Source organism: Cervus canadensis, chromosome 16 (genome assembly GCF_019320065.1).
Source record: "Cervus canadensis isolate Bull #8, Minnesota chromosome 16, ASM1932006v1, whole genome shotgun sequence".
In the NCBI taxonomy this organism is placed as follows: domain Eukaryota; kingdom Metazoa; phylum Chordata; class Mammalia; order Artiodactyla; family Cervidae; genus Cervus; species Cervus canadensis.
Window position 1 is genome coordinate 53,212,568 of NC_057401.1, and position 20,930 is coordinate 53,233,497.

At 45.0% G+C, this 20,930-nt stretch overlaps 1 protein-coding gene across 1 annotated transcript in view; it reads left to right on the plus strand.

Moving 5' to 3' along the window:
• Positions 1-20,930, plus strand: part of LOC122454618 (reticulophagy regulator 1) — a 154,689-nt gene that overhangs the window by 25,209 nt on the left and 108,550 nt on the right. The window contains exon 2 of the mRNA XM_043489227.1: positions 15,556-15,662. Within this exon, the coding sequence (XP_043345162.1) occupies positions 15,556-15,662 (107 nt within the window). The remainder of the gene's footprint in view (positions 1-15,555; positions 15,663-20,930) is intronic.

A 20,930-nucleotide genomic window follows, 5' to 3' on the forward strand; every position in this document is an offset into this window, starting at 1 on the left:
GGAAGATCCCCTGGAGAAGAAAATGGCAACGCACTCCAGTAGTCTTGCCTGGAAAATTCCCTGGACAGAGGAGCTGGTGGTGAGGTGGTGGGCGATACAGTCCATGGAGTTGCAAAACAGTCGGACACGACTTAGCGACTAAACAACAAAACCAACAGTGATGCCATGAAAACAGATTCCTGACCTTGTATTTATTTTTTTCCCTCCTCTGTGCTTCTGGGTTTCACTGTCCCTTTTCTGGTCTTTACCATCCACCCCCGCCCCCTGCCCCAAACTCCCCTTCCCCCTGCCTTCCCTCCGTCATGCTCCATTGCAATGCATGGCTTTGATAGCATCTCTTTTTTCTTCTAGCTCCTTTCTGTGATGGAATCTTAGAGTTAGTCTTTAACTTACTGGTAGCTCAGCTGGAATGGGCTGTAGAGGTTGACTCACTCACCCTACTTGGAAGTCAGCTTCTACTGAGCTGTGGAGACCACCAGTGGGACAGGTGGGGGGCACGGTGGATGGGCAGATACCGTGCCCCAGGTGGTAGTGCTAGAAAACCCACTGCTCACCCGTTACTCCTGATTTGATTCGCCCATGGTGTCTCTCCTGATTCCTTTGCAGAGCTGGGTAGGGCAGGCCTGATTTCGCCTTGCCTTGACCTCAGTTGGACTTGGTTTCTCTCCAGCTATGCCCTTGGCTTCTCCCACTCCCTGGGCTCAAGAACACAGACGCCCCGCTGCTCCTCCCCACGGTCTTGTGGTTTGTACACCGCGAGTTGCTGAGCTGGGCACATTCCCTGAATTCACTGGATTATCACCACTGGTTTCTACTGGAGCCAGCCTGACTCCCTCTTCCACTGACTGCAGTGGACCCTTTCTGATTGCCTCATTCTGATGCTTCCCTGCCTATGGGTGGCTTCCAAAATGTCTCATCTCCCCAGGTCGAGAGGCTCACCTCTTTATTTTTCTTCATACGTCTCACCTCTCTTGCTTCTGATTTACTTTTTTGGTCATTGCAACTAAAGTACTTCTCTGGGGGAAAAAAAAAGCACTTCTCTGGAGACTAACACTTCAGAGTTTTAGTCTCTGATTTGCAATTTCTTGAGTCATTACTTTATCTCACTGGATTGCATGACTACCCTCTCCTTTCTCAATTATTTAAAATGTGTATGTAGCCGATTTCTAATAAATACATCCCTCCTCCCCTTGGCATATCTTCATGTTTAAACAGGTTTGAATTTGGGATGCATTTTGCAATTCAGAGGGTCATAGTGTATTTGGCAGATTTTTTTCCCCTTTGTGGTGTGTGTGCTCAGTCGTGTCTGACTCTTTGCGATCCTTTGGACTGTAGCCCGCCAGGTTCCTCTGTCCATTGGATTTTTTAGGCAAGAATACTGGAGTGGGTTGCCATTTCCTCCTCCAGAGGATCTGCCTGACCCAGGGATTGAACCCATGTCTCCTATGTTTTCCCCGTTGGTGGCATATAATTTCACATGGCATCTTCAGTATTTTTGCTGGATAAAAGACCAGGAAAAATTTAAAGCCAACTTCAGTGAAGATTCAGAATTTTGCGATATTAAGGAGGACTGCTGCTAGTACGCCTAACTCTTGACAAGATGATGGAATTAGTTTCCAGAAAAATGTGATCTGGAGTTTGAATAATGTTGGATAAATCATACGAGGCCCTTCTTTTATGATTAGAGCCATGTAGCGTTAATGTAATGTTTAATAAAGCTCTATCTAGGCAGAGCCTATGGTTCTGTATATTTCAGTAAAGAAAAACTAAACCTCCTTTTTAGATCTCTGTTTTGAAAGAGCTACAAAGTCAACACTATAGATGAATTCCTGCATGAGAACTTGGAGAGCTTCAATGCTTTTGTCTTTCTCTGGAGACAGAAAAAAAAATGTGTTTTTTAGCTGTCAACAGCCTTCATTTCATTGTAAAAAGTGAGTTATACTTTACCCAGAAAGGAGGGTTAGGTTTTTATACATGGGTTGAGCTAAATATTGTCCTTTTCATCCATTAACAAAGAAATTGTTGTTTCCTTTTGTGAATTATTTTTTTGCTTCTTAAGAAATGTATCCTGTCAAGCCATTTAATTTGGCTTTGCAAAACTCATCATGAAGTAATGGAAGATTCAGTTAGTGTTTCCTTATCAAATAGAAACACAACTAATCCAAAAAAAAAAAAAAGGTTTAGAGACTGTAGTTGGCCACTGAGGGGAGGTTCCCAGAAGGTCGCTGTGGTCCTTCCACCTCCTTTTCATCGTGCACATTGTCCACACAGCCCTTCCTGGGGCTCTGGCCAGCCTGGCCCAGTGCTCAGCCTTCCCCCAGTCCTGATTTGGATCTAGCACCCTGGAGTCCCACGCACCTTTGGAATGCCTGAAACCAGTGCAGGGACATGGAGAAGCTGTGGCCCTGAATGACTTGTGCACAGAACGCTGAGATGATGGGAGACTGGAGTGTAATGTAGTTCCCACCATGTTATTTTCCTTTTTAAGCATCTTCGTGGAGGGGTGTTCAGCTCTCCTGTCCATGGCTTGGTGCTGGTTTAGTCATTAAGTCGTGTCCAACTCTTGTGACCCCATGGAGCCTGCCAGGTTCCTCTGTCCATGGGATTCTCCAGGCAAGAATACTGGAGTAGGTTGCCATTTCCTCCTCCAGGGGATCTTCCCAACCCAGGAATTGAACCTGGGTCTCCTGCCTTATAGGCAGAGTCTTTACCAACTGCACTTCGAAGGAAGATCCCCCTATCTATGGCTTATAGGCAGTTATTTCAGACTGATTTTATATTAGACAAAGCCCATAATTTGATAGGAAAATTTTCTACTTAAAATCACAGTGCTTTCCAAAACGGACATCATTTGGGAGTTCCCTGGTGCCTCTATTTTTTTTTTTTTCACCATTAAAAGAGTCATGTAGTCACAGTCATGTAGATTTTCTCTGAGTCTGTTTTCCTTACATCCTCCCTTGTCTCTGAGCATACAGGTTGAGTCTTATTTCTTAGCAGAGCAGAGACTAGTGTTATAAACCATCACAATACCAAGTGGACTGTGGCCATTGGTGACTTGAAAACTAGATTGAAATGCAAATTGATGTACCTGAACCGGAGAAGAAAGTGTAGAATAGAGAAAAGACAGGAAGAAAAAAGCAAATAGACAAATGTATTTATTCCAGTATAAAAATGAATCAGAAATGATGCTATACAAGTGTGGCTGGAAATCATCCGTAGACTGTAATTATCACAAGCTAGACATGAGTCAGCCTGGTCACGCAGTGTTTTTTACAAGCAATCATTGCACTGAAATGTAGAAACTGGATACAACTTGCTAAAAGAAAGTACACACAGTGAGTTGCAGAACTTGACCTTTCCAATAACAGTTAAACCAAACAGTGTGTTTTTATAAGACAGATGGGTACTCATATATACATATGATTTTATATGTATAAACATAAATAATTTGATATATTTGTATATAACATATGGTTGTCATATGTAGTATTTACCTACCATGATGTATGCGTGCTTCAGTCCAACTCTTGCAAACCTGTGGACTATAGCCCCCCAGGCTCCTCTGTCTGTAGGATTCTCCAGGCAAGAATCCTGTAGTGGGTTGCCATGCCCTCCTCCAGGGGATCTTCCCAACCCAGAGATTGAACCTGCGTCTCTTAATCTCTTGCATTGGCAAGTGGGTTCTTTGCCACTAGCACCACCTGGGAAGCCTTACCTCCCATGATATGTATATTATAGTTTGTCATGTGTAATGTGTACCTGTCTTGGTTTTCTGAGTCTGGATTATCCATTGTCAGATAAAAGAAGTACATGTAGTACACACTGCTATATTTAAAATGGAAAGCCGACAGGGACCTACTGTGGAGCACATGAAACTCTGCTCAGTGGTATGTGGCAGCCTGGATGGGAGGGGAGTTTGGGGGAGGATGGATACATGTATGTGTATGGCTGAGTCCCTTCGGTCACTGTCGCCTAAAACTATACCCCTGCTATACCGCTGCACAAAACAAAATGTTTTTTTTTAATTTTAAATGCGCATGTGACTGTCTTAGTAAACAGAAATGATGTTTTAATTTAAAATGGTATTTGAGTTTAATTGGTTATGAAAAGCTCACATGCAGAACAATGTTTACCAGAGCCAGAGACTCAGGGGTTGGTAGGGCTTCGTACTGTTCTCACTTCTAGGAAGCATCTGTTGATGCAGTCATGATCCCTCGGCCAATTTGGAGAAAGGCAAGTGTCTATGACCTTTTTATGGAACTAATAATGATTTTAAAGTGAAAGAAAAAAGCCTTTCCGGGGCTGACTGAAAGGGCGTGTGACCCGTGCCGACACGCGGAGCCTGGCGCTCAGAAGGCCCTGCGCTTGGGGACTGACACTCTGAGGCTGCAGCCTTGTAGTTCTTAGCCCTTCCATCGTGGAATTGGTGTTTCGTCAGTGAAGTGCAACAGGACAGTGAAGCAGGGGGAGCGGGGGCCTCAGCTCACGCGTGGGGTCTCCTCACCAGGGTGGGGTATGGTCACCCCCTCCCAGCCCCGGGTGCCAGCCTCCGCCTCCCCACCGCACCCAGGCTGGCTGCCCCAGGGCGGTGGCCGGGCTGCATCAGCAAGAGGAGGCCTGTGTTCCACTGTGACCCCCGCCGCTCACTGGGGCGCAGATGTGAGACACAGACCACCACTTTTGACCCAGCCCCAAGCGCCCTGGCGCTCCGAGTGACCAGTTGGCAGGGGCCTCACCCCTGCCCTGGATCCAGGTCCCGAACCGCCCTGGAGGAGGGGCTGCGGTGTTTTGGGGAGCCCCCCTGTGTCGTGGGTGGGGCCCGAAGCCTGGTGGGAAGGGGAGGTTGATTTCTCCACCACCAGTGCATGCACGTTCACCTTGCACTAGACTCGGGAAGCCACGTAGGTCCCAGCGCGAGAGACACCTGTCCACAGCCTCTTCCCCTTAAAAGTCTGTGCTTTTTCACTCTGCTTCCTGGGGCCTCATGGGCACCCTGCATTGTGACTGCAACCCGTCTCTGAATCATTGTTCTGCCACATTCAGGAATCCTCTGGCCACCTGGCTGTGGCCATTTCTGCTTCAAAACTCCCCCCGTGGGTGAGAGGGTCACTGTGTGTGTCTGTGAATTCTGTGAATGGGTGGATCGGCAAGGTCACTTGGGTCTTGGACTTGGGTCAGGCTGTCCCAAACCTCACAGTGTAATCCTCAGCGTCAGCCAAGCAGATCAGCACGTACAGACACTCAGACCCGAGGAATGCAGCAGGTTCCAACAAGATATTAAAGAAAAGTCTTTCATTATATCTTTATGGACAGGATGGAGTAACATGGGCAGAAGGTAATGGCAAGCTGGATGGTCTGTCATATTCATAAAGTGCTGATTAAATATAATAAACTAGGCCTCCGTGGGAATCACCAGGCTCCAGTCCTGATCCGTCTTTGATGAGGATGAGGACAGATGACACACAGACGTCAGATGTGTGGGTGTCGTGGCGCTGGGTAAGAAAACAAAGGTGATTGCTGCCACCAGTAAGGGCTGTAGGTTTGATTGATGGGCTGTCACACAGGCACCAACGTAATAGGACATACTGAGATTCAAAAGTTGCAGCAGAAAAATAAAATCCGTGACGGTTTTAGCTGCCTATAAATTGAAAAGCATGCTGATAGAGCTATTAAAAAAAGGCTGTGTCAAAGTGAGTTAATGAGTTGAAAACTTATGAATACAAAAAATTCTGCACACAGATTTTCAGAGAAGTTTTATTTGTAATTGCCCCGAATTGGAAGCAACCAAGATGTCCTTCAGGAGGACAAACAGTGGTACATGGATAAACGTTGGTGCAGCATATGATGGGATGTTACTCAGTAATAAAAAAAAAGCAAGTTATCAAACTATGAAAAAACAGAGGAACTTAAATAAATGCTAAGTGAAAAGAGCCAGTCTGAAAAAGTTACCTGCCGTGTGATTAGAACTGTATGACATTCTGGAAAAAGGCAATCTCGTAGGTACAGTAAAATGACCAGTGGTCACCAGGGTTTATGGGGGGAGAAGGGGATATGACCGTGTGGAGCTCAGGGATTTTTAGGGCAGTGAAAATACTCTGGGTGACACTATCATGATGGATACATGACATTCTGCATCTGTCAGAACCCACAGAATGTGTGACACAGTGAGCTCTCCTGTGATCTAGGGATTTGGTTAATAACATACCAGTATTGGTTCATCAGTCGTAACGCATGTATCACACTGAAGCAAGATGTTAATACCAGGAGACGCTGCAGGTGGGATGGGAGGATGGGAGAGGAGGGATATGGGAAGTCTCTGAGCAGTCTACTCAGTTTTTCGGTAAACCTAAGACTGCTCTAAAAATATAGCCTATTAATTTTTTAAAAAACTGTGTAAGTAGAGCTATGGAATCCAGAACAAAGGGATTCAAGGCCCTTCCTGGCTCCCCTAAAGATGCCCCGTAGGAGCATTTGGTCTGAAAAGAGGCACACCTGGAGCCCGGCCAGAGCAGGATGGGGCACCTGGGGAAGAGGTGACGGGACCAGGGATATTCGTCCTGACGAGGCGTGATCATCACCCCCAGCTTCTGCAACCTTGGGGGTGGCCGCCGGTGTCACTGAGGAGGGCTCTTGGCATCTCTTGAGTCAGTCCAGCACACCCTGAGCAGACATACTCTCCAAACTCGGTGACAGCCCTTCTAGCTGTTTTCATGTAGTAACAGGAGGAGGAAGAAGAGGAGCTTGTGTTTTGGAGGTGTTTTGCAAGGTGGTGAGAGAGCTGGCATAGAGCCAAGCTGTTTGGATTCCCAGATCCTGTCTGAATCCTGGTCCCACCTCCCCTGATCTTGGGGCCTTGAGCAAATTTCTTATCCTCTCCTTGTTCATCTGCAAAATGGAGCTAATTGTAGTACCTTCCTCATGGGCTTGTTATTAGGATTAAACAAACTAATACGTACGCGGTTATAAGGATTAAATGACTGAATACATTAAACGATGTCTAGAACCACGCCTGCACTCACTAGACATCAGCCGTTCTGCTCACTGCAGCGTGGGTCTGGGCGGCAGAACCCGAGCCTCCGGGAGGCTCAGGCGAGGCCAGCGTTAAGGACGCTTTCTCACTCTTCTGTCCAAGCCTCTTGCTGTTCCCTGCTTACCCTGTTTCCCGACCTGGAATGCCTCTGGTGCCTTTGTACCTGGCAAAGCCCGACTGCTCTAGGGGAGTCAACAGCTTAAACGCCACCCTCTCTCGAGAGCTCTCTCTGCCTTTCTTCTGTGGTCATCGGTCCTCTTTCCTGTTTCCGCAGTCTTGTGGAAAGTACTTGGGTTAAACATAGCTGTTTACTTGTCTGCTTCTCAGCTTCCCTGGGATTTAGTCATCAGTGTATCCCGGCCGCCAGCCCAGGGCCTGACAGTCACTGGTTATGGGATGAAATGGGATTTCCCCTTCGCCCAGTAATAAAAGGACACTGTAGGAAGCTGGGTGCGGAAGGCATGCTGAGCTTCCCCATCTGAGATGTATTTCAGTAGGACTGGGTGATGCTTACCGAGGGAATCATGGGTTGGATGAAAAAGTGTAGTCTTTCTCTGAGTAGTGCCACGGAGCTCCAGAATCAGAATCACTTACGGCTGGCAGGCAGGGATTTTTTTTTTTTTTTTTATGTCCTATAAGACAGTTTTCATAAAAGAAAAGATTGGTTTGAAACAACTCTGTTCAACTATTTTTTTTTTTTTAAGATGTTACTTATTTTACTTTTGGCTGCAGCGGGTTTTCATTGCTGCAGGAGGGCTTTCTCTAGGTGCAGCGAGCGGGGACTACTCTTTGTTGTGGTGCTGGGGCTTCTCGTTGCTGTAGCTTCTCTTGAATGGAACTCAGGTTTTAGGCGAATGGTCTCCGTATTCCGGCACACGGGCTTGGTTGCTCTGAGGTATGTGGGATCTTCCCAGGCCAGGAATCGAACCCATGTCCCCTGCATAGGCAGGCAGATTCTTTACCACTAGACCATAAGGGAAGCCCTCTGTTCAACTATTTTTAAAAAAATATATAATTTGATTTAGTCAGATTATAACCCTTGTTCTTCTTGAGCTTTCAATTTTAGCTATCATAGCATTATTTTGTTTATAAATCTAACAAATTTTAGCAGTCATTTTCAAGAGAGTCTTTGATGAATGATTGTGTGTGTTAGTGGCTCAGTCATGTCCAACTCTTTGCAATACCATGGGCTGTAGCACGGCAGATTCTCTGTCCATGGGATTCTCCAGGCAAGAATACTGGAGTGGGTTGCTATTCCCCTCTCCAGGGGATCTTCCCGACCCAGGGATCGAAGCCAGGTCTCCTGCAGTGCAGGCAGATTCTTTATCATCTGAGATTGGTTTCATTAAAAAGTTTCATTATACTCCTTTCCACATGTTAAACTGCATTTGTAAAGTTTATATTTCCCGCATCCCTTTAAAGTGCTTCATTATCAAAGGTTACTACAGTTTATACCAAAGGGACTCAGGAACCAACCTGATTAAGCTCTTACCAGCCAAGATGGGTCACTTGAGGGTCCATAGGGGTGAGACTCTGGGGGCTGTGGCACATCATTCATAAACATTGAAAAGGAATGAAGAAGACCAACTTCTCTACCTTTACTTTAAATCTTAGGATTAGAGAACACTAAGGAACGGTCTCATTTTCTTGAAGGCTGGTAAATAAAGAGAAGGAATCAAGTGCTGATCCCACCTTTCCCGTGAGATCCATCTCTTCTGGTCATCCGACATTGATGAAGGAAGTTTCTCTTGATCGACATGACCCAGCTAACACCTGAAGCAAGAACGAAGTGCTCCCACCCCCGGGTAGCCCCTGAGGAATTATTGGCCACAGGCAGCCATCACCAACAGCTGCTAATGTCACAGAATCGAGACAGCGGTCACTGTGTACCTCCGGATGGGAACACACAGGTCCACCTGTCATGCAGCTCTATAGAAAGAGAAACTGAGCTGAAATCTGGTCAAGACTGTAGATGCAACTTCCAGTTTTCACAGTCTGCAGAAGGGGTAAAGGAAAATGTTACACTAAACCACAAGGATACAGGAAATGATTCTGACTTTGGAAAGCTTCACTGGACAAAATGAGTCTGTCTCTTCCATGATAATTTTAAGCAATAAAAGTAATAATAATAAATAAGAGAGAGAGATGAGGGGCAGACAGGAAACCTACAAATTATAGGAAACACTCTCACATCTATCCATTTCAGTGTATGACTTTTTCAGATTCTGGTTCAGTCTTTCAGTGTTTTCGTTTGTGTGTGTGTACATGTGTGCAAAAGATGACTGGGCAAATGGGAATGCTGACAGGCATCTGATGACATTAAAGAATATTTGCATTAAGGACATTAAGCAGTATTATTAGATGTGTTAGTGATGTTAGGTTAAAAAGTTCTTTTTTGTTTTTGAAGTTAAATGATGTTTGCAAATGAAATTTTGTGAAGTTTGGTATTTGCTTCAAATAATTTAACTGTGTACATGGTGGAGAGAGCTTCAGTGTGTGGGAATATAGAAGGAACAAGATTGGCCATGAATGGAGAATTGTTGAGGCTGGGTTTACTATACTTTTGTCTCTCTTTTTGTATATGTCTGAAAGTTACCAAAGTAGAAGTTTTTAAAAAATGACTTAGTCTGACACCCAAGATCTCCCAAATATTAGGCAGTTCCCATAAAATACATTCGTAAGTATTCCTATGGTTTGAATTTGAAACTGCAAGTCTAAATTATGCTATATATTTTAATTGGAACCATGAGATGAATCCTCATAAGCAGTGTAAATAACTAACATACCAAAAATATGCAGGTTTTTCCTAAGTACAAATTATTAATATCAGAACTTTGTTTCTTAGACATTTCTATTCTTAATTCTTGACTGCAAAGACACTGATCCACCAAGGAGACATGCAATCCCATACAATTTTGGCATTTCCACTCCAAGTATTGAATAGTGATTGGGTTGCATTCTCATTTGGCTGAGGATCTTTAATGACCAATGAGACCCTTGGGCAAGATGCCAACTAGTCCCTGGCTCAGGGTACATGAGGGGCATCCTTAGGGCTCTTGGAGTTGCTATGGCAATGCCCTCTAAATGAGAGCTATTAGCAGCCAGGGCGATGGGTCAAAGTCCTGTCATTCCCTAATTTTTGTATTCCTGGAAGATTGTAATTTCCACTAAAAGAATAAGTAATGACCAGCACTGCTTCAGTTCATTTTGCATTTCTTTGGTTTTTAAGAGATCCTTAAATGGCTTCCTGGCTAGCTCAAAAGATCTTTAAACTTGAGGGAACTTTCTCTCCTAGGTCTCTACCTGACTCTGCAGCAAAGGCCTTTCTAATGAAACATAGTAATCTAACATCTGCAGATTCCTTCTGATGCAATGTGAGTCACACTGAGTTACAACTCATTTGTGGTGTCACTTTAGTGAGTCGCAATCAGCATTTAAAAATATAGTGGAATTGAATGAAAGTATCAGAAGTCATCATACATTATAAGGACAAATATTACTTTTGAAGCTGATTTCATCTGTATGTATGTAGATATAAATGAATTTCTTATGAATGATAGTGGATTGTTATAAAAAATTTTGAGAATTGCCACTTCAGTGTGGTGGTGTTCAGTTTCTCAGTCATGTCCAGCTCTTTGCGACCCCATGGACTGCAGCACGCCAGGCTTCTCTGTCCTTCACCATCTCCCATGCTGGCAAAGTAATGTCTCTACTTTTTAATACACTGTCTGGTTTGTCATAGTTTTTCTTTCAAGGAGCAAGCATCTTGTATGCGGTCTTTCAAGGAGCATGCATGTATGCGGTCACCATCTGCAGTGGTTTTGGAGCCCAAGAAAATAAAATCTTTCACTGTTTCCATTGTCTCCTCAATTATTTGCCATGAAGTGGCCCAGTGTAGGCCCCCATAAATAGATATTTATTGAATGTAAATACTAGTATAATAAACCACCTGTTTCAGAGGATCTGGGGGGAGGAGCCTGGGATCTGGGAATCTGATTTTAACAAGCTTTCCAGGCAGCCAGGCTGCTAACAGTTGCAGAACTATACTTAGGAAGCACTGACCTATTCTACCCACTCTGGCCCAGGTCACCCACAGACAATTAGCATTAGAACCAGACCTTGAATTTGGGTTGCCCACATTCTGGGAGAGGGTTTACCCAAAACTTCACCAGCATCTCATGTTGGCCACTTCTCATCAAGCACATTGCATAACCTCCTAGTAGATGTCCTGAATGCCAGTTTCCTCCCTATCTACCTCATCTTCTCTGCTGCCCTCAGGCATTTCCCTAAATCACTCAATTTCATTTTCCTCCTCTGTACCTTTGGCTTTTTCTCTGCTGTCAGTTGTGTTAAAACCAAACTCCCTATATATCCTTCAGGGCCAAACTCCCTATATATCCACAGGCAGCCCCGAGCCTGGCACCTCAATTTCTTCTCTCTGCCAGTCTCCCAACTCTCTTCTTTATCCTTCTGCTTCTGCTCGGGCTATCCCAGACCACCTGCATGCCCCAGGCACACCCCCACTCTTGTCTGATTCTTCTACTCATGTTATATCTACTAATTGGAACTTAGCTTCTATTTTCCTCTGAATTGCATCCATCCTCCCAGACCAAGTTCAGTGCCACTTTTCTAGATCTTCCCTGATTTGGAGTTCATAATTTCTCCTCCTTTGCTTCTCTTTGCTCTTTGCCCATTTTTTGCCATAGCATTAAGACTCATTGCCTTGGACTTTGTTAGCATAACCTGTGTTCATTTCTCTGATGAGGAAGTAAGTTCCTAGAAGGCAGTTTTCATGTATTCTTTGCTTTATATTAATACATCCTACACTGCTTTACAAGTAGTATTAAGTGATATATCTGTTAATTTTTCTGAGTTATGATTGCCCCAAGTGAAAGGATTCCCTGGTGGCTCAGACGGTAAAGAATCTGCCTGCAGTGTGGGAGACCTGGGTTCAATCCCTGGGTCGGGAAGATCCCCTGGAGAAGGAAATGGCAACCCACTCCAGTATTCTTGCCTGGAGAATCCCATGGACAGAGGAACCTGGAAGGCTTCAGTTCACAGAATTGCAAAGAAGTATTAATTAGCAGCTTAACCAAGCAACTTATGTAAAATGGGCTTCAACCTCTGTATGAAGACTCAAAGCTCCCTGTGACTTCTTTGCCATTTTATTCCTTTATAAAACCAATCAAAAACAAACAAACCAAAAAAGTACTGTAGGGTTTGTGTGCTGTTCATCATAAAGAATTCTTTGTTTTCTTCTGGAGAGGAAGTGGGCCGATAGACAAAAGAGCAGTGATATTAGAAAGGGCTGGCAAACTGGGCTCCTAATAACTGCTATTTTTAAGAGATTGGTGGGAAAAGGGGTAGGAGTTAAAGAAATGAATATGGCATAAAACAGAAACTAAGACAGGATAGTAAGTGAAGGGCATCTACTTCAGCTACTCTCTGTATAAGAGGCTTCCCTGATAGCTCAGCTGGTAAAGAATCCACCGGCAATGCAGGGGACCCCAAAGAGAGTTCTGCCAAGAGAACACACTGGTCATAGCAAACACCCTCTTCCAACAACACAAGAGAAGTCTCTACACATGGACATCACCAGATGGTCAACACTGAAATCAGATTGATTATATTCTTTGCAGCCAAAGACGGAGAAGCTCTATACAGTCAGCAAAAACAAGACTGGGAGCTGACTGTGGCTCAGATCATGAACTCCTATTGCCAAATTCAGACTTAAATTGAAGAAGTAGGGAAAACCACTAGACCATTCAGGTATGACCTAAATCAAATCCCTTACAATTATACAGTGGAAGTGACAAGTAGATTCAAGGGATTCGATCTGATAGACTGCCTGAAGAACTATGGACGGAGGTTCATGACATTGTACAGGAGGCAGGGATCAAGACCATCCCGAAGAAAAAGAAATGAAAAAAGGCAAAATGTTTGTCTGAGGAGGCCTTACAAATAGCTGTGAAAAGAGAAGTAAAAGGCAAAGGAGAAAAGGAAAGATAGACCCATTTGAATGCTGAGTTCCAAAGAATAGCAAGGAGAGATAAGAAAGCCTTCCTCAGTGATCAGTACAAAGAAATAGAGGAAAACAGTAGAATGGAAAAGACTAGAAATCTCTTCAAGAAAATTAGAGATACCAAGGGGACATTTCATGCAAAGATGGGCTCGATAAAGGACAGAAATGGTATGGACCTATAAGAAGCAGAAGATATTAAGAAAAAGTGACAAGAATACACAGAAGAACTGTACAAAAAAGATCTTCACGACCCAGATAATCATGATGGTGTGATCACTCACCTAGAGCCAGACATCCTGAAATGTGAAGTCAAGTGGGCCTTAGGAAGCATCACAAAGAACAAAGCTAGTGGAGGTGATGGAATTCCAGTTGAGCTCTTTCAAATCCTGAAAGATGATGCTGTGAAAGTGCTGCACTCAAGATGCGAGCAAATTTGGAAAACTCAGCAGTGGCCACAGGACTGGAAAAGGTCAGTTTTCATTCCAGTCCCAAAGAAAGGCAATCCCAAAGCATGCTCAAACTACCGCACAACTGCATTCATCTCACACACTAGTAAAGTAATCCTCAAAATTCTTAAAGTCAGACTTCAATGGTACATGAACCAAGAACTTCCACAGGTTCATGCTGGTTTTAGAAAAGGCAGAGGAACCAAAGATCAAATTGCCAATATCCGTGCATCATTGAAAAAGCAAGAGAGTTCCAGAAATACATCTAGTTCTGCTTTATTGACTATGCCAAAGCCTTTGTGTGGATCACAACAAACTGTGGAAAGCTCTTAAAGAGATGGGAATACCAGACCACCTGTCCTGCCTCTTGAGAAATCTGTATGCCGGTCAGGAAGCAACAGTTAGAACTGGACATGGAACAACAGACTGGTTCCAAATTGGGAAAGGAGTGTGTCAAGGTTGTATAGTGTCATCTTGCTTGTTTAACTTATATGCAGAGTACATCATGAGAAATGCTGGGCTGGAAGAAGCACAAGCTGGAATCAAGATTGCCGGGAGAAATATCAATAACCTCAGATATGCAGATGACACCACCCTTTTGGCAGAAAGCAAAGAGGAACGAAAGACCCTCTTGATGAAAGTGAAAGAGGAGAGTGAAAAAGTTGGCTTAAAACTCAACATTCAGAAAACTAAGGTCATGGTATCCAGTCCCATCTCTTCATGGCAAATAGATGGGGAAACAAGAGAAAGTGGCAGACTTTTATTTTCTTGGGCTCCAAAATCACTGAAGATGATGATTGCAGCCATGAAATTAAAAGATATTTGCTCCGTGGAAGGAAAGTTAAGACCAACCTAGACAGCATATTAAAAAGCGGAGACATTACTTGGCCAACAAAGTCCATCTAGTCAAAGCTATGGTTTTTTCCAGTAGTCATGTATGGATGTGAGACTTGGACTATAAAGAAAGCTGAGCGCCAAAGAATTAATGCTTTTGAACTGTGGTGTTGGAGAAGACTCTTGAGAGTCCCTTGGACTGCAAGGAGATCCAACCAGTCCATCCTAAAGGAAATCAGTCCTGAATATTCATTGGAAGGACTGATGCTGAAGCTGAAACTCTAATACTTTGGCCACCTGATGCGAAGAACTGACTCATTTGAAAAGACCCTGATGCTGGGAAAGATTGAATGCAGGAGGAGAAGGGGACAGCAGAGGATGAGATAGTTGGATGGCATCACTGACTCAATGGATGTGAGTTTGAATAAACTCCGAGAGTTGGTGATGGACAGGAAAGCCTGGCATGCTACAGCCCATGGGGTCACAGAAAGTCGGACACGATTGAGCCACTGAACTGACTGACTGACTGTGCCTGAGAAGTCCCTGCAGCTCTGCCTTTGTTATAATGATTCTGCTCCGGGTCAGTTCTATTCCATCTAGCAGAGTGCAGAGTGCTATTTGGGCCATACCCAAGATAGCAAATCCTCTGCCCAGATGGGAAGTTAGAGCAGAAAAGCCTGGCACAAAAGTACAGATGGCTCAGGTGCTTTTATTTCACTGACTCTAATGCCTTTTAAGTGACTTTCTTTCTTGTTTAAATTTTTGGCTTCTCTGGGTCTTGGTTGCTGTGCACAGGTTTTCTCTAGTTGCGGTGAGTGGAAGCTGTTCTCTAGTTGGCGGTGCTCGGGCTTCTCATCGCGGTGGCTTTTCTTGTCGCGGAGCATGGGCTGTAGGTACATGGGATTCAGTAGTTTCACCTCGTGGGCTCTAGATTGTGAGCTCAGTAGCTGTGATGCACAGGCTCAGTTGCCCTGTGGACATGTGGGATCTTCCTGGACCAGAGATCGAACCTGTGTCCTCTGCATTGGCAGGTAGATTCTTAACCACTGGACCACCAGGGAAGTCCCAAGTATCTTTCATATGATCACGTTGTGGGTGCTTTTGACAAGTGAAATAATTTATTGAATCTATTTTTTGTTTCTGTGGCAGAAGTAAACCTAATTTTTTAAAAAAGGTAAAATCCTCAAATTGAAACAGTGATTTGTCTGTTTTTGCTGTGATAGGTTCCTTGCACTGACTCCATGGAGAGTGTATCATCTGATTTCCGTCATGATCCTTACACGTGTTATTATGCAGATAATAAAGGATATGATTTTGTCTAGAACAAGAGGTAAGAAAACTTTAAATTCATTTTTATGGTATTTAACTTTCTAGATCCTGAACGTCTGACCTTTGTGTAGACATTTTAACCAAGTGGTCTTTGAAAAGGAACAAAATAACAGATTCTATAGGCACTGGCTTTTCTAGTTTAAATGTTTGTTAAGTGTTACTTTTAAATTTATTAAATTTATTTAGTATTTATCATTTATTGAACTGATGTGTCCTTAGTCATAACTGCTGCTGCTGGGCAAAAGGTTTGAGTGTGCTGGTTTCTCTTTTGGCTCTAAGTGCTGTTATTCTGAATAGCATTTTGATATTCAAGTAGGCTGCGGTGAGGATGACAGTTAAATATTTATTACATCCCACATGATGAAACTGGGCCATTGGAAAATGGACTAGTTGATGTAAACTTTTTCTCTGTCTCAGTGAGTTCAGGCCTTAAAAACAATTAACTCATGGTTAAATACATTTTTTTTAATGAATTGAAAAAATAAATTCATTTTAAATACCAAATTTTAAAAAATTCAAGTGAAAATTTGAATTATTTTTAAAAATTGTTTAAGATTTAACTATGCTATACATCTGAATCAAGCGTTTCCATACTTGGGATGGGGGACTTCTTTCTACAAAGGTTTGAGCAAGAGTTTGTAAGTAGGCAAAAGTCCCTGCTTGGAATACTTGGGCTCCATGAAATTAAGTGGACTAGGATTGATTTGATCAAAAGTAGCTAAGAGTGGGTTACAGTGATGCAGTTGATTCCAGTGAATGTAACCCCAATGGATAATTTTGGCCGGGGTCCTTATGGGTGGACGCACATAAGAACTGTCCAGGGTCCTGTCCCCTTTTGGGGACACTGAGGCTGCTGGTGGGACCTCCCTGATGACATCCTTGGGACGAGGGATGTAAGTGGTCAGGGATGCACCATCATGTGTTAAGGAGGCGCCATCACAGTGCTCTGCAGTGCCATTGCTAGCGCTTAGTCACTCAGTCGTGCCCGACTCTTTGTGATCCCATGGCCTGTAGCCCAGCCAGGCTCCTCTGGCCCTGGGAATTCTCCAGGCGAGAATACTGGAGTGGGTTGCCATTTCCTTCTCCAGGACATCTTCCCAACCCAGGGATTGAACCCGCGTCTCCCACATTGCTGGCAGATCCTTTACTGTCTGAGCCACCAGGAAGCCCCTACAGTGTTCTGTCGGTTCAGTTCAGTCGCTCAGTCGTGTCTGACTCTTTGCGGCCCCGTGGACTGCAGCATGCCAGGCTTCCCTGTCCATCACCAACTCCTGGAGCTTGCTCAAACTCATGTCCATCAAGTCGGTGATGCCAGTGTATGGTACACTGCAGTGTTCTATAGTGCACTTTAAATCTGGTTTATATTTAAGTCTTTATGGTTCTTAAATTAACTCACGTGTAAACTATTTAGGAAGATTATTTCACATGGCCGGGTTTCAAGGTTTGGAGGTGATTCCTTCAGTCACTGTTCTGGGAACATGAACAGATTTGGTTTTGTCCAGTCACCACTTTTCTCAAGTCTATAGATTGGTTTGTATTCTTGTACATGTTCTTCCTTCTTGCCCTGTCCTTCTGTTCGTCACCCCTCTCTTTTCTGTTTCAGAGAACAGGCTCCTAACTGTCTACCTTCTGACCCTAACCGGGCACCTGATACTTTCTGTTCACCCTCACACATGCGTGCGTGCTCAGTTGTGTTCAACTCTTTGTGACCCCATGGACTGCAGCCCGCCAGGCTGTCTGTGCATAGAATTTTCTAGGCAAGATTACTGGAGTGGGTTGCCATTTGCTCTTCCAGGGGATCTTCCCGATTCAGGGATCGAACCCACGTCTTCTGCATTGCAGGCAGATTCTTTACTGCTGAGCCTTGGGGAAGCCCCTCTTTTCACCCTAGAAATACTAATTCTACCTAGAGCTGGGGCTTCCCTGGTGACTCAGATGGTAAAGAATCCGCCTGCAGTGCGCAAGACCTGGGTTCGATCCTTGGCTTGGGAAGATCCCCTGGAAGAGAGCATGGCAACCCACTCCAGTATTCTTGCCTGGAGAATCCCCATGGACAGAGGAGCCTGGCGGGATGCAGTCCATGGGGTCACAAAGAGTCGGACATGACTAAGCGACTAAGCACAGCACAGAGTTGGGGCATCTCCATGCTATAGAGCTTTGTACTCGGGTTGGTGGGATCAACCCATGGCAATACCTGTGTTCCTGCCCGGGTTATAACTAATAGAGGAGAGCCTGTTTCTCTCAAATAGGCTTGGTAACATCTTCACCCTCCAGGAGCTCCCTCAAGGGAATCTTAGAAGAAAGATTATATTCTTTCTTAGAAGAAAGAAAATAACCACTTACCTATTTTACCCACAGTCATTCTAGCTCAACAGGGCAAGTGGACTCACACAGCTAGCTGAGCATCTCAATGTTTGCACTGGTGCACAGATCTGGTCCCAGGCCGGGCACAAGTTATAAGGAACAGGCAAATGGGGAGGCCAAGGATGAAGTGGAAAGACTTTGTGACTGTTCTTTTTCTCACTCTTACAAGGACCGTTCCCTGTGTTGACTCACCAGCTTGATGCTGTTGCACATGTGGAACTTTCATATCATGAATTGCAGGAACGCTCTCCAATGCAAAGATTCAATCCTTTAAAGCATTAAGATGGTAGGGTGGGAAGAACACCAACGTCCTAGAGCTAGTTGGTACCATTTCTTAGCAATGGAGAGGCCCCTTCATATTGGCTTCCTCTGGCTGCAGTGACAAATTACCACAAATTTGACACCTTCAGTTACAGTTCAAAATCAGTATCACTGGGCCCAAATCAAGGTGTGGGCAGGGCCATGCTCCCTCCAGAGGCTCTCGGGAAAGAGCCCTTGTCTGACTCACCTTCTGCTGGTTCCTGGTGTCCTTCGCTTGTAGGACATCCCTCCAGTCTCTGCTATGTGGTCCTAACACCTCCTCCTCTGCCTGTGTCAAATCCTCCTCTGCCTTCCTCGTCTTACAGGAACACTGGTGATTCCATTTGGGCCCCACCCAGATAATCTGGGATGGTGTCCCCATCTCATGGCCCCAAACTGTCACATTTTGTTAATCCCATTTTCCATATCTGAGGGCCTCCAGGTGGCACAGTGGTAAAGACTGCCTGCAATGCAGGAGCTCCAGGAGACAGGGGTTTGATCCCTGGGTCGGGAAGACCCCCTGGAGGAGGAAATGGCTCCCCGTCCAGTATTCTCGCCTGGAGAATTCTCAGGGACAGAGGAGCCTGGTGGGCTATAGTCCATAGGGTCACAAAGAGTCAGGCACGACTGAATGTGCACACATAACATTTTCCACATAAAGTAACATTTTGCAGGATTCAGGGATTAAGGCCTGATAGTTTTTGGGGCTGTTATTCATCCTCCTACATAATTGGGACCTCTTTATCCTATGACGAAAAATCCTTCTTATACCACAGGGTTGTGTAGAGGTCAGACAAGAGCATTAAAAAAGAAGTGCCTACATCAGTCATGGGCCCCTCTGTTCAGCTTCCGACCCATGACTTGAATATCATGGGCTTGGTCACCCATCAGTCTGTCCATATTGAGAGCCTTCCTCTAGCCAGGCCTGTTGTGAGTGCCTCTCTGACCAAGTCCAGCTCTCACGCTTCTGCCTGTAGTGCCGGCATTTGGAATGGACCAATCTTTCTGTCTGAGTTTTCACTGGGGGACATTGCTCTCAATTCAGCATTTCTGCTGCATGAGGAGAAAAGGAGAAACAAGATTCATCCCCATGCGTTCCCAGGGCTCCCTGTCTATGGCTGAAGAAGTTCTGGTGCCTGCTTCATCCTCTCCGGGCCAGTCTTTTAGGACAAAGACCCATTGAGCCCCGTGTGGTTGGCAGGAGCCTGGTCTTACAGGACTTCAGCCCAGGGCCCTGTGGTGATGAATTAGTGTCCAGGAGGCACAGAATTGGCTTCAAGTTGGACCCAGATATGGGAATTGGCATCATTCAGAGCCACTGGGCTCTCATGAGACACCCTGGCCCCTCAGCAGGAGTGGTGAGGAAAGGACTCCCAAGTCATCTGTCTCCTCACCTTTCCCCCAACTTTCCTGCTTCCCACAGCATTTCTGGCTAAAGATATTAGCCAAAATCCTCTTGTTAAGAATTTAATTGTATCCCTCCTCTCCCTTCATTATATCTGTAACACCATCTCAGACACTTAATATGAAATAGATGAGCAAAAGTGTGGCCATAGTGCCCTGGAACTTAATCATTGTGAAACCCAGGGGGCCCCATGTCTCTGGTTTCTGAGTCACCAGTGTGAATGCCCTCTGGCTGTGACAGATTTCTGTCTTGCTGTTTTGTGCCCCAGTGTCTGCTCCCAGCATTAACCACTTAGTCTGGTCCCTGGGGAGGTGTCTGTGGTGTGGGAAACTCTTCCTGCAGCCTTAAGCTTCTCCTTGACCACCTTCTCTGTCTTGACTAAAGAACCAGTCATCTTCCACACTCCGCCCCACCTGCCCCTCATTGTCTTCAGATGCTCTTCACCTACTTCCCTGGGCAGTGGCGGAGGGCTCACTCAGCAGGGCCCCACATGCTCCCCATGGAACATGGCCAACCACCATCCCTTTATGCCTTTCCTCCTGCCAAATCTACATGATCCAGTTGATATGGAACATGGACCCACCTGGAGTCATGGCCTATGAACTGTAGGCGTTTGTGCTCACTCTGTGCTGTCATTCCAGCTTGTGCCCTCATGGCTTGTGTGAAGGCCTGGTTTTGGTCCCCTAGACTGTCATCGCAGTTTGGACCTCAGCCTTTGGAAGTGCTGTCTCCAACCCCTGCCAAGGCTGGAGGGCGCTTCCTTCTGTTCAGCCTCACTGCCATTGAACCAGCTCTGTGCCCCCAGTTCAAGTGTTTTCCTGCATAGCCTCTCACCACCGCCCCATCCTTAGCCCTGAGCAGCCACAGACTGGTCTACATTCAGTGATGGTGGTACTGCTATCCTCATCATTCTAATTTTCTCACTCCCTTAGGCAGCAACCATTTTTCCATTTTTTTTGTTATAATTAACATACAATATAAGCTTCGAGTGTACAGCATAGTGACTTAATATTTTATACATTGAAAGTGAAAGTGAAAGTCACTCAGTCCAACTCTTTTCAACCCCATGGACTACACAGTTCATGGAATTCTCCAGGCCAGAATACTGGAACGGATAGCCTTTCCCTTCTCCAGAGGATCTTCCCAACCCAGGGATCATACCCAGGTCTCCGGCACTGCAGGCAGATTCTTTACCAGCTG